Source organism: Podarcis muralis, chromosome 16 (assembly GCF_964188315.1).
Source record: "Podarcis muralis chromosome 16, rPodMur119.hap1.1, whole genome shotgun sequence".
NCBI classification, from domain to species: Eukaryota; Metazoa; Chordata; class Lepidosauria; order Squamata; family Lacertidae; genus Podarcis; species Podarcis muralis.
In genome coordinates this window covers 11,780,957-11,796,327 of record NC_135670.1, presented here as the reverse complement: position 1 = coordinate 11,796,327, position 15,371 = coordinate 11,780,957, and the positions used below count along the sequence as shown (strand labels likewise).

The 15,371-nt window shown below is 48.8% G+C and overlaps 1 protein-coding gene across 2 annotated transcripts in view; it reads left to right on the top strand.

Annotated features, from left to right (window-relative positions):
- Positions 1–15,371, top strand: part of CCDC88B (coiled-coil and HOOK domain protein 88B) — a 33,314-nt gene that overhangs the window by 5,769 nt on the left and 12,174 nt on the right. For both annotated transcript variants that reach the window (XM_028709442.2, XM_028709443.2), the window contains 12 exons: positions 2,326–2,395; positions 3,407–3,465; positions 4,968–5,051; positions 6,429–6,560; positions 6,871–6,995; positions 7,500–7,581; positions 9,212–9,370; positions 9,949–10,095; positions 10,766–10,904; positions 10,997–11,166; positions 11,881–12,768; positions 14,720–14,844. In XM_028709442.2, coding sequence (XP_028565275.2) covers positions 2,326–2,395; positions 3,407–3,465; positions 4,968–5,051; positions 6,429–6,560; positions 6,871–6,995; positions 7,500–7,581; positions 9,212–9,370; positions 9,949–10,095; positions 10,766–10,904; positions 10,997–11,166; positions 11,881–12,768; positions 14,720–14,844 — 2,180 coding nt within the window. The remainder of the gene's footprint in view (positions 1–2,325; positions 2,396–3,406; positions 3,466–4,967; positions 5,052–6,428; positions 6,561–6,870; positions 6,996–7,499; positions 7,582–9,211; positions 9,371–9,948; positions 10,096–10,765; positions 10,905–10,996; positions 11,167–11,880; positions 12,769–14,719; positions 14,845–15,371) is intronic.

Here is a 15,371-nt window from a genome sequence, read left to right as displayed (position 1 = left end):
ATCTGAACCCATGGCTTCTGCTCTGCTGTCCCCACACGTTCCTGACACAACCCATGCCACAAAAAGACCGGAAGCTGATTGGGGTTTCAGTGCTTTATAAAATAATTGTTCTAGTATGTTGTTCTAGTATTTTAATAGAAACAGCCATGTTTGGTGTATGGATTATGTCATTATATACTGTAGTTTGGTCACTAACAGAGCAAAACCAACCAACCACCAGGATGAGAGAGTATGGATTTAGCACAACTGAGTTGTGGCTCGGCCAGGACTACTCTGATGTAAATCCCGCACCCCAGCTGAGCCAGATATATGCCACTGTATGTCCTTCAACCCGTTTTAAAGGTAAAGGTAAAGGTACCCCTGCCCGTACGGGCCAGTCTTGACAGACTCTAGGGTTGTGCGCTCATCTCACTCTAGAGGCCGGGAGCCAGCGCTGTCCGCAGACACTTCCGGGTGTTGTAAATAAAATATATGCCCTTTTCCCTTATGGGGTATCCTAGAGAATGGGAATTTCAAAAGTCTTTATAAGGTCTTGCACACCATCTTTCTGGGTCCTCCTCCTCTCCTGCGTGTGAGGGAGTACCCTGTTGCAACAGATCAATAAAGATCAGGCTTACTAGCTGCTTTGCTTCTCAATATTCTCTGGTTGGCCTCTATTATTTTCTCCTACCAATAGGGAACCTATGTAAGGGCTCTTGGATACCCCATAAGGGAAAAGGGCATATATTTTATTTACAACACGGGTCACGTGGCCAGCATGACGAAGCTACTCTGGCGAGCCAGAGCCGCACACGGAAACGCCGTTTACCTTCCCGCTGGTAAGCGGTCCCTATTTATCTACTTGCACCCAGGGGTGCTTTCGAACTGCTAGGTTGGCAGGCGCTGGGACCGAGCAGCGGGAGCGCACCCCACCGCGGGGATTCGAACCGCCGACCATGCGATTGGCAAGTCCTAGGCGCTGAGGTTTTACCCACAGCGCCACCCGCGTCCTCAACCCGTTTTAGCCAGGGCTAAACTGGTGTAACTTGAGGACATATTCACACCATAGATTTAAAGTGCTATGAAACCACCTTAAACATTCCATGGCTTCTCCCAAAGAACTATGGGAGCTGTGATTTCTTCAGTGTGTTTAGCAATTCCCAGAATTCCCTGGGAAGAGGGATTGACTGTTAAAACCACTCTGGAAATTGTAGCTCTATAAGAGGAAGGGTGTGTGTATGTCTCCTAACAATTCTCAGCACTCTCTCTAAGGAGCTCAAGGTGACTGTGACGGAAATTACGGGGGGGGGGGGCACATCTTTAAAGTTAAATGTTACAAATATCATGCCTGAATGTATCCTATCAGCTTGACAGCTCAGGGAAGTTACCTAGCTTTAAAAATAATATAAAATCATCTCCTTTGCCAGTTTCCTCCACTCCAAAGCTATTTTCCCCTTGAAAAAGGACTCCAGGAAGTGTCCAGAGGTGACAATTGATGGGCTCATTGTTAGCCAAGGGAAGCCAAATCTCATCACCTGACTTGCCTCAGGCTCCAGACATGCAAAGGAGGTTCTATTGTACTTTCGGGTGGTGGGTACTTAAGACATATTTGTCTATGCTAATCTTGTACAGAGGACATGTCTGGACATGTCTGCCAAGGTTAAACTAGTGTAACCCCGGTCTATCCCTCCCCTTTTGTGACATGTCAGTGATGTAGCAATGATGCTGTACAAACTGTATTCTGGGATATGGTGGGGAAGTTTTAAAAGTCTTTGTCACCCCATCCTCAGGGTTCAAATTTCCTCTTTGAACCTACTGCGCAATAAACTTTGGTCTACAGCTATTTGCTCCGGTTGGTGGCTGGAATCCTTCCTTTATTCCACAGGGACCCGCGGGCTCTGCCTGACGAGCTGGGTGACTAAGCAGCCTCACACCTAGATTTTTCCGTAACATTGACATACATGCTTCTTCCCCCCACCCCACAACCATTTCACCGACACAACAACCCTTCAAGGTAGTTACAGATAGGTAGCCGTGTTGGTCTGCCATAGTCAAAACAAAAAAATTCCTTCCAGTAGCACCTTAAAGACCAAGTAAGTTAGTTCTTGGTATGAGCTTTCGTGTGTGTATCTGTGTGTGTTTGTGGTGTATCTGAAGAAGTGTGCATGCACACAAAAGCTCATACCAAGAACTAACTTAGTTGGTCCTTCAAGGTAGGTTCCTGGTCTCCCATGTCCTCATCTGACCTTCTAACCACTATAAGTACGCTGAGGAATAAGTACAACATCACTCTATTATCTGTTATTATTCTCCCCTTCCATGCTCTTTCTCTCTTCTTTTCCCCAGAACGATTTGCAACAACTGATTCTTTCATTGCCTCCTAATTTACATCTTCTGGCCCAAGATCCTCTCACAGGTAAGGCCTATTGGGAGAAAAATTGTGGTGCTGAAACCACCAAAACAGATGGATCCGAACTTTCCTGTTCAGGGAAATTTTAAACGGTTGATCTTTTATTGTGTTTTTTAAAGAAATATTTTGTTGGGAATAAATGGGATTTTGAATATTAAGAAATGTGAATAAGATGCACTACAATTGGAAATTGTTTTAGTTTAATAATGATATTGGAAAGCTGTTACTTTCAACTACAAGGAAACTCAGAAGGGAGGGACTAGGGGAAGTCAACCAAGATGTTTAAAATGTTGGATTTGTAAAGAATTAAGTTTGTTGTTATTGTTTATCTGTTTATTGTTCCTTTTTCTTTCATTCATTCATTGATGTATTTTTCTTTTTTGTTTTTGCGTGTCATTCTGCTTTGTGGTTTTTGTTATTATTGTGGAAAATCTAATAAATTTTTATTTAAAAAAAAGAAGAAATATTTTGTTGAGAGCTGCCCAAAGTGGCTGGGGCAACCCAGTCAGATGTGCAGCATATAAATAAAATACAGTGGTACCTCGGTTTAAGAACAGTCCGGTTTAAGAACAATTTGGTTTACAAACTCCGCAAAACTGGAAATAGTGTCTTGATTTGAGAACTTTACCTCGGTCTAAGAAGGGCACCGGTGGTGGGAGGCCACATTAGGGAAAGCGCACCTCAGTTTAAGAACGGTTTTGGTTTAAGAACAGACTTCCAGAACGGATTAAGTTTGTAAACTGAGGTACCACTGTAAAAACAATAATTGTTGTTGTTGTTGTTCCTGCGGAATCCTGCCTGATCTCCTTTTTTACCAAATACGACCTATGCCATCAGAAGGCCTCCCTCAAGCTTTGTGCTCCTTCAAATGAGAAAAATCCTTGCAAGCCACAACCCCAGTTGGGATAAAGTTTGGCTCTGGAACTTGGACCTCGTAGACGAGGCATGGGGGTGCATTTGCCTTCAAATATCACATTAACACTTTCTCCCCCTTTTTCCTGCAATGGTGTGATCCAGCACAGGCTGTCGGGGAGATGAAGAAGTTGTTGCTGCTGTTGCTTGGGAGTGCTGTCCAGGTACTTTGGAGTGTGGAATGGGTGGGCAGGGGGCGCAAATTTAGCTGCTGGAGGGTGGAGACAATGGAAAGGGGCCTTTTTGGTTGTGGCCCCTGTAATCTGTCTGTGGAATGCCATCCCCAGGGAGACCCACCTGACCATGTCGTGAATATCCTTTTCAGAATCAGGTAAAAGTGTAGCTCTTCTCCCAGGCATTTGGCAGAGGATGTTAACTGTTCTGTTGCTGATGACGTTTTCAGCTGTTGCTTGGTCTGTTTTATGGGTTTGATAATGATCTTATTGCATTGTTGTCTGTTTTTATGCTGTGCCCTTTGTAAGCTGCTTAGATTCCCCCCCCCCCCTTTGTATTAAGCGAGTCACAACTAAAATAAAAATAAAGCAAATGGATTTCCCCAAATTAATATGCTGCCTTGTAACCTAGATTACCTCCCAATTCAGTATCCTCCCCAAATTCATTACCTACCCAGAAATACTCAAGGCACTTTGGAAAATATTTGGGGGACTGGGCCCACTGGGCCTCCACCCCTTACAAACACTTTTGACCCCCAGCAAGAACTAAAACACTCAGGGTTCCCTGGAGCGAGGGGAATTACCTACTAAACTGATTTTATGTCCAGAGCATGAGTGTGTGTTTGGTCACATCCACACTACACATTTATTTAAAACACATAACTTTCCCCAAAGAATCCTGGTGACTGTAGTTTACCCCTCACAGAACCCCTCTGAAATATACTCGGAGTCGAGAGTGGATTTCATGCTCATAGTGGTGAGGAGGAATGGAAGTTCCCCCACAATATCTGCTTTATATACATTATTTACACAATGGGCTGCACATGATTGGCTAATTCCGGGATTCTCCTGTAGGCCAATCAGGTTGTGGATTCACTTCCACCTGGAGCTGGATTGGGTGGCTCCTGCAAACCAATCATACTGCTGCATTGTTCTAGGACCAATTAGACTGCTGCATTCTGAATCCTATTGTTCTAGGACCAATCAGACTGCTGCATTTTGGATCCTATTGTTCTAGGACCAATCAAACTGCTGCATTTTGGATCCTATTCAACTCAGTACATAACACCCTCTTCACAAACTACTGTTCCCAGGATCCTTTAGGAAGCCATGTGCTTTGAATGTATGGTGTGGGGGTGTGACCTAAGTGTGTTTGGGGCATTTTACCAGAGGTGGTTTTAGGGTAGCACAAATAGTGCGGTTGCACTGGGCGCTGCCCTCCAGGGGGTGCCAAAACATGCTGTAGAACAGAAGCGTGAGAGGCAGGGGACGCAGAAATTTGAGAGCCCCAAGTCCGCCACTGGTTGCACGTACTTTAAAGCACATTCAAAGCACTCCCCCCCCCCCCCCGGACACTGTCATTTATCCCTCCCAAAGCTACAGTTCCCAGCACCCTTTAACAAACTACAGTTCCCAGGGCATTCTTTGGTGGGGAAGCCATGTGATTTAAATGTGTAAGAGAGCCTGATCGCCCTCCTTGAACATCCCAACAGTGTGAAAGGCGAGACGAGATCATTGCTCTAATCCAGACCCTCGACATCAGCACCCAGGCTGCCCTGGCTTCTTTCATCCAAGAGGTAAGGCTGGGCCTGGGTTTTGAGGCGGAAGAGTGTGGGTTGTGTTACTTTTCCTCTCCCATCATGCTTTGCACTTCAAGCCTTGTATGAATAGGGCAGATCCCCAGGCAAAATGGAAGGAATGTTGTGAGGAGAACTTGTGAGGTAAGCCATAGCTGTCAACTTTCAGATTTGAAAAGAAGGGATCAGCAGCCTCACCTGTCCCGGAGACAGTCTACGGGATATCTAATAATCCGGGATAGCAGCGGGAAACGGCGCTGAAATAAGGGAATTTTCCGCCAAAAAAAGGGAAGGTTCACAGCTATGGAAGTAAGCACTGGCTATATGTATACACCCATTGGTTGAAACACAGTGAGTGAGGTTGTCACCATTCCCTCCTTCACCGCTGTTATGTATTCAGTGATCTGTGTTTGCCTGAGCTTGAGTCTGGACTAAGGATTCTGAGCTCCTGTGTTCTCATTCGATACATGATGTCCAATCACAGAACATTTCAGGATTTGGGCCTCTGCCATTGGCCCTTGAACTCTGAGTTGTGATTTGCAGCTTGGAAGTTTAGACAGCCAGTCACGTTGGGAGTGGGAGTGGCCCAGGCTTTCAGGAATGTATATAAGCAGTTGCTCCGCCCGATTCCCAGTTATGTAGTTCAATAAAGGTTCTTGCTGTTCTTGCTGCGTCTTGCCTCTTGGGAATCCACCTATACCAGGGGTCTGCAACCTTTAAGACAAAAAGAGCCACTTGGACCCATTTCCGAAGGAAAAAAAACTGGGAGCCGCAAAACTCGTCATTATAAAAATAACTTTTTTGTCACTTTTTTATTATTTCTTTATTTGACCCCTCAGAATTACTCCTCCTCATAGAAATAAACGTTAAATTAACAAGTTACCTTTTTGTGTGTGTGTGTTCTTCACTCTCCTTCAAAACAGTGACCAGCGTACATGCCCCCTTTCAATGCAGTGACCAGCGTACATGCCCCTTACAATGTAGCGGGTGGGCGGGCGGGAAGGTGACGTCGCGTCGGTGCGTGACTAACGCACGCACCGCCCCCATGCGACGTCACAGCCACTACAGCGCCCGCCACAGTGGGGACTAACGCACAATGCGCCTCCTCCCCTCGCTAGTATCCGCCCCGGAGCCGCGGCAAAGGTGTAAAAGAGCCACATGCGGCTCCAGAGCTGCGGGTTGCAGACCCCTGACCTATACTTCAGCCGTCCTGCTGCATTTCAAGTTGATTTTTTTTACACCAGTGACAGGGCAGGGATGTCTTCACCAGATGCCCATAACCTTATTTAGTTTATCCCCTGAGGCAACTCTTGTGTGTCTCATATAAGAAGTCAGTGCCGCAGCATGTTCTCATGCACAACTTCCTCTCCTTCCCAGGTGACCCAGGAGCCCAAGAACATGGTGAGGCTGCAGTGGAAGGAACTGGGACCCTCCGAAACGGAACAGTTGCTCCAAAACGTGGTGTCCCGGATTCAAGAGCTGGTGCACGAGCGAGACGCAGGCTTGGAGGTGGGGGGTGCAATGGGCTGTGTGTGGTTCTAATTCCCGCACCTGAGCCCAGAGATGCCCTGGGATCTGTTTGAGCATCATGACACCCTGAATCTAGCCATGATTGGGGGCACACCCCCTCTAACTTCCATCCACTCATGCAGAAGGCACGACCAGAGTTCAAGGACACATTCCAGCCAGGCAAAAACACTCAGGGAGTGGTGTTGACTGGGGAGAATCCCAAGGGCCTGATGAACAGGCCTGGAGGGCCACATTTGCCTGCCACACTCTACCCACATGGCTTCATCCTTTACTCTATCTCCCTCTACAGAAATTGTGGGAACTGCAGCAGGAACAGGAACGCCCCCTAGTCATCCCCCTGGAGGGCCACCGTCAACATCTTGGGGTGCAGCTTGCTGAATCTCGGGCCCAGGTGCGGCGTCTGCAGCATGAGCTGTGAGTGGAAGTGGGGCAGACATCTAAAAAAAGTCAAGCATGGGGGTGGGCATCTGTGGGGCATAAAAAACAATGGGGGCCACAGCAGTTCTAGAGAAGATAGGGGGGTTGGATTTTATTCTCCCACTTCAATTTCCCCACCTAACTCTGCAAGGGCATCAACAGGACGCTTTTATCTCCTATGAACATTTTGGGTATCTGATGTAAGTTCCGAACAATGTTTTCTTTTTTTGAAAAAATGTGGCTGACTCCTATTTCTATGCTGGGGGCACAGCGTTTAGTTGATTACTCTGAGCTCCTTCCAGACATCTATCAATTCTATTGTGCATTTATGATGATTTGTGGTCACGGTGGCATTGGAGCGGTAATACACAATCCAGCTCATTAACTCACCCAGAAATCTGACGTATGGTTTTCCTCTTAGAGCATTTGCAAAATAAAAACTCACTTTTACTTAATAAAATGAATAAATAAAACAAAACTGTGCTGTTTCCCCACCCCCAGGGAAGAGAAGATGGAGGAGCTGTTAGATCAAGAAGATGAACGGAAGGATTTGGAGGGGCAGCTTCAAAAGATGCGGCAGGAGGTACTGCTAAAAAAGCCACGCAGAAGGCTGGAGTTGTCCTGGCACTGAGGAGCTGAAGGTGCACACTCTGGCCTATGCTATTGGCCACAGAATCAAGGGCCTCTGGGAGGCTGCACCCCCTGCCTCCCAGAAAGAGCTGCATGGCAAGGGGGGAGACCAGCCTGGCCCCATCCAACATCCAGTCCAGAACAACTGCAGGAAGCCAGAATTTTGTAATTAAGAACTGGTGCCTGGGTTTGATTTTCCTCCTCCTCCCTCCCCTCCCCTTTTCCTTGTGTGTCGTGTCTTTTAGATCACAAGCTTGAAAACTGCTTGTTATTGGTCACTGCAAGCCACTTCTAAGAACCCTTTCCCCCCCACCTCCTTTCCCTGCTGCAGAGAGGGTTATAAATACTTTCAGTAAATAACTTCCTGCCTTTCCAAAACCACATCCTTCCGAGGTGGTTTACATCAAAAGACATTATTACGCTTGTAGTAAATGATACCAAAATATCACAGGTCACTGGGGTCCTTCACACTGGGCAGCTGGTGGGAGATGTGAAGGGGGCAACTCAGCTGGAACAGGAGCAGGTGGTGTCATCCTTCCCTCAGGGCAGCTGGTGATAGCTGGTCTTGTGATGAGAAGGGCAGTGGAAAAAGTCCAGCGGGAGTAACTCCTGATGCCTTCTTTCCCTGTCTCCCTTGTTTTAATAAACAAAAGCTGACCATTTAGGGATGAGGCCTGGAGAAGTTGGCAACCTTATTGAGGGCAGGACGAGTAGAGAGCACTGGGCACATATTAAATGTTGAAGAAAGTGCTGTGAGCACCAGTCACAAAATGGCTGTTGTGGGGGCATGGTGCAGCATAACGTAAAAAGGCTGCTGTGCGGGCATGGCATAATGACTGCCCCATCTTAACGTACCCGCCAAGCGTCCTGGAAAAAATGGGACATCCTGTTTCTTCGTGCAAGATCGCAGCTGCCATTTTGGGTACCACAATTTTGCTCACTCTCGGGCTATGAAAAAGCGCTTTTGGGGGGCAAGATTGTGACATGGGAAAAGTTGGATGGTATGTCTTACGGGACAGAAAAAAAGAGGGTGAGGAGAACAAAATGGTGTAGGCATGCCCCTCCATCAGCTGCCCCATCAATGGTATAAAAGGCACCTGCATCTGCCACCAGCACTTGCAGAGAGAGAAGCTTTCTTTGCACCTCTCTTCAGAATGGAAAGGAGGGTGGAGGATCCAGTTCTGGCATCCAATAAAATGTGGGCATGCTTAAGGGGATGTGTTCAATGAAGGAGAGGCTGAATCAGTGCAAACTGAGCAGGAAGAATATGTATTGTGGATTTTAAAGGGGATATTTGGTGAGATGTTTTGTGGGTGCCATAGGAGGTACTGGCAGGCACACTGGCACCTGTGGGTGCCACATAGACAAACCACAGCCTAGAATAGACCTGAGGTTTCCAGCTCCCTCCCCAGTCCTCTCCCTGCGAGGCTGCGGCTCTGGCAGGGACAAAAAATGGCATTTCTTGGGACCCTGAGTCCAAACTACCCCAGGTGGCTTATCCATACACCTTTGCCTCCTTGTGCCTAATTCACCTGCCACTCACCATGCCACTTATTTCTAACTTGTTCTCCTGCTTTCACCAGAACCGGGCACTGGTAGGTGAGGCCCGCCTGGCTGGGCTGTACCGGGATGAGCTGGACGCCTTGCGAGAGAAGGCCTTGCGGACAGAGCGGCTTCAGGCGGAGCTGGCAGCCCTGAGAGAGCGGCTGCCTGCCTTGGAGCAGTGCCGTGTCCAGCTGAAGGTAAGGTTGACAACTGGCCAGTGATCAGTTATCAAAAGGGTGTGTGTGTGTCCTTTCAGCCACATTCACACCACACATTTATATCACTACAATGCCACTTTCAACATGGCTTCCCCCGAAGAATTCTGGGAAGTGTAGTGTGTTAAGGGTGTGGAGAATTGGTAGGCAATCCCCTATTCCCCTTGTGGAATGACAATTCCCAAAGTTTCCCAGGAAGAGGGACTATGCATGTGCATAGAAACTAACCTACTCTATGAAGGCAACATTTGCATTCAGTGCTCTGACCACTTACCCTTTGGCCCCGAAAAGTTGCCCCGAAGAGGATGCAGCCCTGATGCTGAACAAATTCCTCACCCCTGCCCAGGAGTAAAGCTCTGCCAAGGGCATTGCGGGTATTTAAAATGGTGGCTCCCAGACTCTCACTGGGAGCTGCCTGGAACTTTATTGTCGCTTGCCCCTGCCAGCTAAGTCTACCTGAGTGGCATGGGCAGCGGGGGGAGGCACTGACACAGGGTGGAAGAAGGGTCCTCAAACCTAGATCTGGCTGTGGTGTTTGATGAGCTGCTTTGGATGGGCAGGAGGAGCGTGAGTTTTCCCAGGCCTTGCTGGAGACAAAGGCCATGATGGAAGGACAGCTGGAGGCTGCTCGCGCCCGGGGGAAGCACTTGAGCCAGCTGGAGAAGGAGAAGTTGCACCTGCAAAGCTACCTGAACGAGGCCCAAGAGGTGAGAGACCCAGGGGAAGCTGCTCCATATGGGCAAATGGGGCAATGCCCCCCCAACTTTCAACCACCCTGTGGAACGCCCTCCCATCAGATGTCAAGGAAATAAACAACTATCTGACTTTTAGAAGACATCTGAAGGCAACCCTGTATGGGAATTTTTTCATGTCTAATATATTACAATTAAGCAGGCCAGAGTGGCTGGGGAAACACAGCCAGATGGGTGGGGTATAAATAATAAGATTATTATTATTATTATTTCGCTCTGCCCTCAATCCTGCACCTGCCTGCCTTCTTGCTTACATCCAGTCCGGAGGGTGGCAGTGCCTGTCTGCTTCCTCCTCCTTAATCTCCATGGTGTTGTTGTTGCTGCTAATTGAAATTGTACACCGCCCTCCATCCGTGGATCTCAGGGCGGTTCACAACATAAAACCTTGTGTTGCCCCTTGTAGAACTCATCAGGGAGGACTAAACTAAAATGCACCAAATGTCATAACTTTTCCTCATGGGGATGTCACTCAATCTCCTTGATCATTTTTTGTTGCCTTTTCCTGAACCTTTTCCAACTCTTTGTGGTGAGGTGACCGGAACTGCAGCATGAAATTTAGCAACGAATTGATATCCATGAAATACTGTACGGCACCATGAAATTTAAGCATAGACTCTGTGCACAGGAACGGGACCAGCTCTACCAGCAGACAGAGGAGCTTCTAAGAGAAAACATGGCTCTTGAGAGGCAGCTGAGGCGAAGTTTAGCGGAGCCCATCAACATTCTCCGTGCGGAAGAACTAGAAGGTGACTGGGCCCCAGGTGGTGAGTGTGGCCTTGCCTTTCCATTTTCTAGCAAGATCCTCAGAGTCATTCTAGAGGCAGAAATGTATTTCCCCCTTCATCTCCTTCTCTAGGTCCTTCTGAAAGGCCTGTTCTCTTGAGTGATGAGGTGAAAGAGGACATCGGTCGGTTGCTGACCCTGGAGAGGGAGAACCAAGATCTGCGCAGGAGGCTTCAGCAGGCCCTGGAGGATCCCAGCAAGTCTAGGAGTTTGGAACCAAAGAACGCAGCCCTTGATGGAGAGGTATTTATTTAGAGCATTTGGTACCCTGCTCTTCAGCCGAAAAGCCTCCCAGAGCACCGTACCTATAATCAACTAAAACAAGACAGTCCCTGCTCCTTCAGAAAGCTCCTCCTGTCCCTCGAGAACATGACATTTCACCCCAGACACATTGACAGTTTCCTGTTCCCTCTGATAATTTGGACAACCAACACCCTGAACGCTTTGTTTCCTGAGAAGTTGATGCAAATCAGTGGCAGTGGGCTTCCACTGACAGAGACTTAAGTACAGAAAAGTCCCTGCCCATCAACTGAGTTTCTGATAAAAGAGGCCCACAAAACGGGGCCTCCCCTAGCTGATCTTCAGGCATGGTGGGGCAAGGGGGGTGGAATATGGGGAGAGTTGTTTCTTAAAGACAGGAATGGGGATCGGGACAATTTCCAGGTGGCACACTAACGGGTTGCCATTGCAGCTTTCATGGGCACTAATATGCCCACCAGTATCTCAAAAATACACGATGCACAATAGACTGTTCCTGCTCAGTTCCTGTGTGCACTAGCTTGGCCTCTCATAAAAAAACCAGAGCTGCCACTTTGTGCTGTGCCACACCTTAACGGCAGCCATTTTGTGGCAGGCACCCACAGCCCTTTAGCAAAACGCCAAGCGTGCCCACTGGCCTGAAATGGTTGGCAGTCCCACTGTGCTAATAAATTCTGTCCTTTTATCTGCCTTGTCTAGCTAAAAGCGCTGCAAAGCGAGGTGCGGTCCGAGGCAAGCGAGCAGGCCTCAGACCCTGGAGAACATTTGCCAGAGGCCCAGAAGTGGCGAGAGAGCGAGGCCTTGGCCCCAGAAAGGCGGCAAAGCCAGGGCCCGAAGCAAGAGAGTGAGGCTCTGGTGTCAGGGACGGAGGCGGCCTTGTCGGAAGCCCGGACTTCTCTGAGGGAGGCCGAAAAGCTGCGGGAAGTGGAGTCCCAGCGCGCGTCGGGCTTGGAAGAGCGGCTGAGGAGCCTGCAGGAGGCCCACGCCGACCTCCTGGAGAAGCGAGAGCGAGAGCGTGAGGGGTGGCGCTCGGAGACGGAGCGCCTGGTGGAGGAGGCCCAGGCCCTGGAGCGAGAGCAGGAAGCGCTGCGGGCCGGATCCCAGGCCTTGCAGGCCGCAGCCACCCAAGCCGAGCTGGAGCTGAGGGAAGCCCGCCAGAGCCTCCAAGGCGAGCGGCTGCAGGGGGCCCAGCTGGCCCAGAAGGCCCGGCAGGCGGAGGAGGAGCTGGGCGAGGCCCGGCGGGAGCTGGAGGCCCTGCAGCGCGGCCTGGAGCAGCACAAGGTGACTCTGGCTCAGGCGGAGGCCGAGAAGGCGGCTCTGGAGGAGATGCTCAGCCAGGCCGAGAACCTGCGGCGGCAGCTGGAGAAAGACAGCCGGCGCCTCCAGGCCCAGGCCCAGGCCCAGGAGGAGGCCCTGGCGGCTCAGAGCCTGCGCCTCGTCCACCTCGAGGCCCAGAGCCGGCAGCAGGCGGCGGAGGTCAGCAGCCTGAGGGAGGCCGCCCAGCGTTTCGGGGAGCTGGAGCAGAAGGAAGCAAACCTGAGGGAGGAAATGGATGCCAAGCAAAAGGCTTCAGCCCTCCTGGAGGAGGTAAAAGAGAAACTGGATATGTTTTGTGGGTCAAGCAAGTATAAAGATAAGAGCTGGGATCAAGCCTGTCCCTGAGGCTCCTTAAAGAAACGTTAAAGGGACAGGTGCAAATGCTTTAAGTAAGTAAATAAGTACAGTGGTGCCTCGCAAGACGAAAATAATCCGTTCCGCGAGTCTCTTCGTCTAGCGGTTTTTTCGTCTTGCGAAGCAACCCTATTAGCGGCTTAGCGGATTAGCACTATTAGCAGCTTAGCGGCTTAGAAAAAGGGGGGTGGGGAGCAAAAAAAATCGCAAGACTCGCAAGACGTTTTCGTCTTGCGAAGCAAGCCCATAGGGAAAATCGTCTTGCGAAGCAACTCAAAAACGGAAAACCCTTTCGTCTAGCGGGTTTTTCGTCCTGCGAGGCATTCGTCTTGCGGGGCACCACTGTAAGTAAGTAAGTAAGTAAGTAAGTAAGTAAAAGACAACAAATCCCTGCCCCACCAGGCTGCCTTTTAAGTACCCCACAATATCCAGAAGTAACACTTGGTCTGGGGCCCTGTAAGAAAAGTAAAATGGCAGCTCCCAGACTTCCTCTGCCCCCAATGGTCACATCCGCACAACAAATGGCTCCCCCTCCCCTCTAGAATCCTGGAAACTGTGTTTTACCCTCACAAAGCCACAATTCCCAGGACTCATAACAAACTACAGCTCCCAGGATTCTTTAGGGCAAAGGCATGCGTGTTAAAAGTGGCATAACAGTGCTTTAAATGGATGGTGTGTAACCCTGGTCAGGCATGTTCCCTGCTACGGTGAGATGATTTCTCAATATGCATCTATTGATAGATGCAAGTTAGCACATGCAAACTGCCTGGAGATCTGTGTGCTCCTCTTCTCTGGCGATGTGTAAGTAGCTGCCTTATTGCTGTGTACGCCATACACACAACATTTCTCCAAATTTCCCTGGCATTGTTTCCCGCAAATTTAAAATACTTTGTTTGCTTATGTTCAATGTTTTATCGTTTGGCTTTGCCCGCTAGAGGGCACTACAGGACAAGAACAGCCACAGAGGCTTTATAAAATAAAGCCAAGTAGATTAATTGTACCACTTTCTGGTGGACCACAGACTGAGCCTTTGCTTGTTGCTGATCCTTTTGCAAAATAATGTGGGCAAATAGGGCTGTGTTTACCGTGCGCTCGCTTTGCTTCCAGTCCTGGCTTTTTAACCTGTGTTCGCACAACTGTTGTCCAAAATGCATATGTATATCCTGCACTTTGTTATGAAATACCACTGCTTGACGCATTGTTAAGAACATAGATATGTGAGAAGAGCCAGCTGGAACATGCCCATGGCCCATCTAGTCCAGCATCCTGTTCCCACAGTGGCCAACCAGACGCCTATGGGAAACTCACAAGTGGGATCCAAGGACAAGACTATTCTGCTAGTCACTGGTATTGAGAAGCATCACTGCTTCTGACCTTAGAGGCACAGCATACACATCATGGCTAGTAACCATCGATAAATTGTCTTCTCTGCTAATTTGTCTAATCCTCTTTCAAAGCCATCTAAATTAATGGCCATCAGTGTCTCCCGTGGGAGTGAGTTCCGTATAACTATGAGCTGCCCTATTTCACAAACCAGCTTCACAACAATTTGGGTGGGTGGAACTCCACGCCCTTGTTCTCTGCAGCTAATCCAGGGTTCAGGGCCGGATTGAATAAACCTAATCGACAAAGTGAGGATGTTTTTTAGGCCTCAGTCCTAACCTCACTTACCCCTAGCCCATTTAATAATAATAACAGTAATGTTGATGTAGAAACTACAACATATTAAAATAACAATACATTTGAACCGTAGACATAAGGTGACAGGTATGCATTGTAAGGGATCGGTGAACAGTGCAAAGAAACTGCTTCAAAGACCCCAAACCCCCTCGATTTCTCACCCTTCCAATGATGCCAATTGTTGCAGGAGCTCCAGAGGGAGAAGGCAAAGGGGAAGGAGAGGGAAGCCGTCTTGGCTCAGCTGAAGGAGCAGCTGCTGAAGAAGGAAGAGAGCCCACAGGCTGGGATGCAAAGCAGGCAGCAGCACCACAGGTAGGTTGCCGAGTGAGGACACAATTCAAGCTAGGGTTTTCAACTGTTCAGAATTCTTGACATACTGGGCCAGATTTCTCCCAACCAGTTCCTGAAGAGGACAGTTGTGGATTATCCATTGTCCAAATAAGTGAAACTATTATGTCTCATATGCCTCCTCCATATGAACTGACCTGGACGCTGTGATGATCCTCTGAGGCCCTCTGGACAAGAGTGTGGCAACATGAGAATGGGCTTTTTCTGCGGTGGTTCCCTGCTTGTTGAAAAAAAAGCCCTGATGATGATGATGATAATGATGATGATGATGCAGGGTGCCTTCCAGATGTTTTGGACTACAACTCCCATTATCCCTAGCTATTGGCTGTCCTGACTGGGCTGAATGGAATTTTGGACTACAATTTCCATCATCTCTGGCTATTGGCCATGCTGGCTGGGGACAATGGGAAATGTATGCCCCATGTCTGGAGGGTACCATGTTGGCAAGCCCTGGGATTAATGTATGTTTCCTGTCTTCCTGGCATTATGAT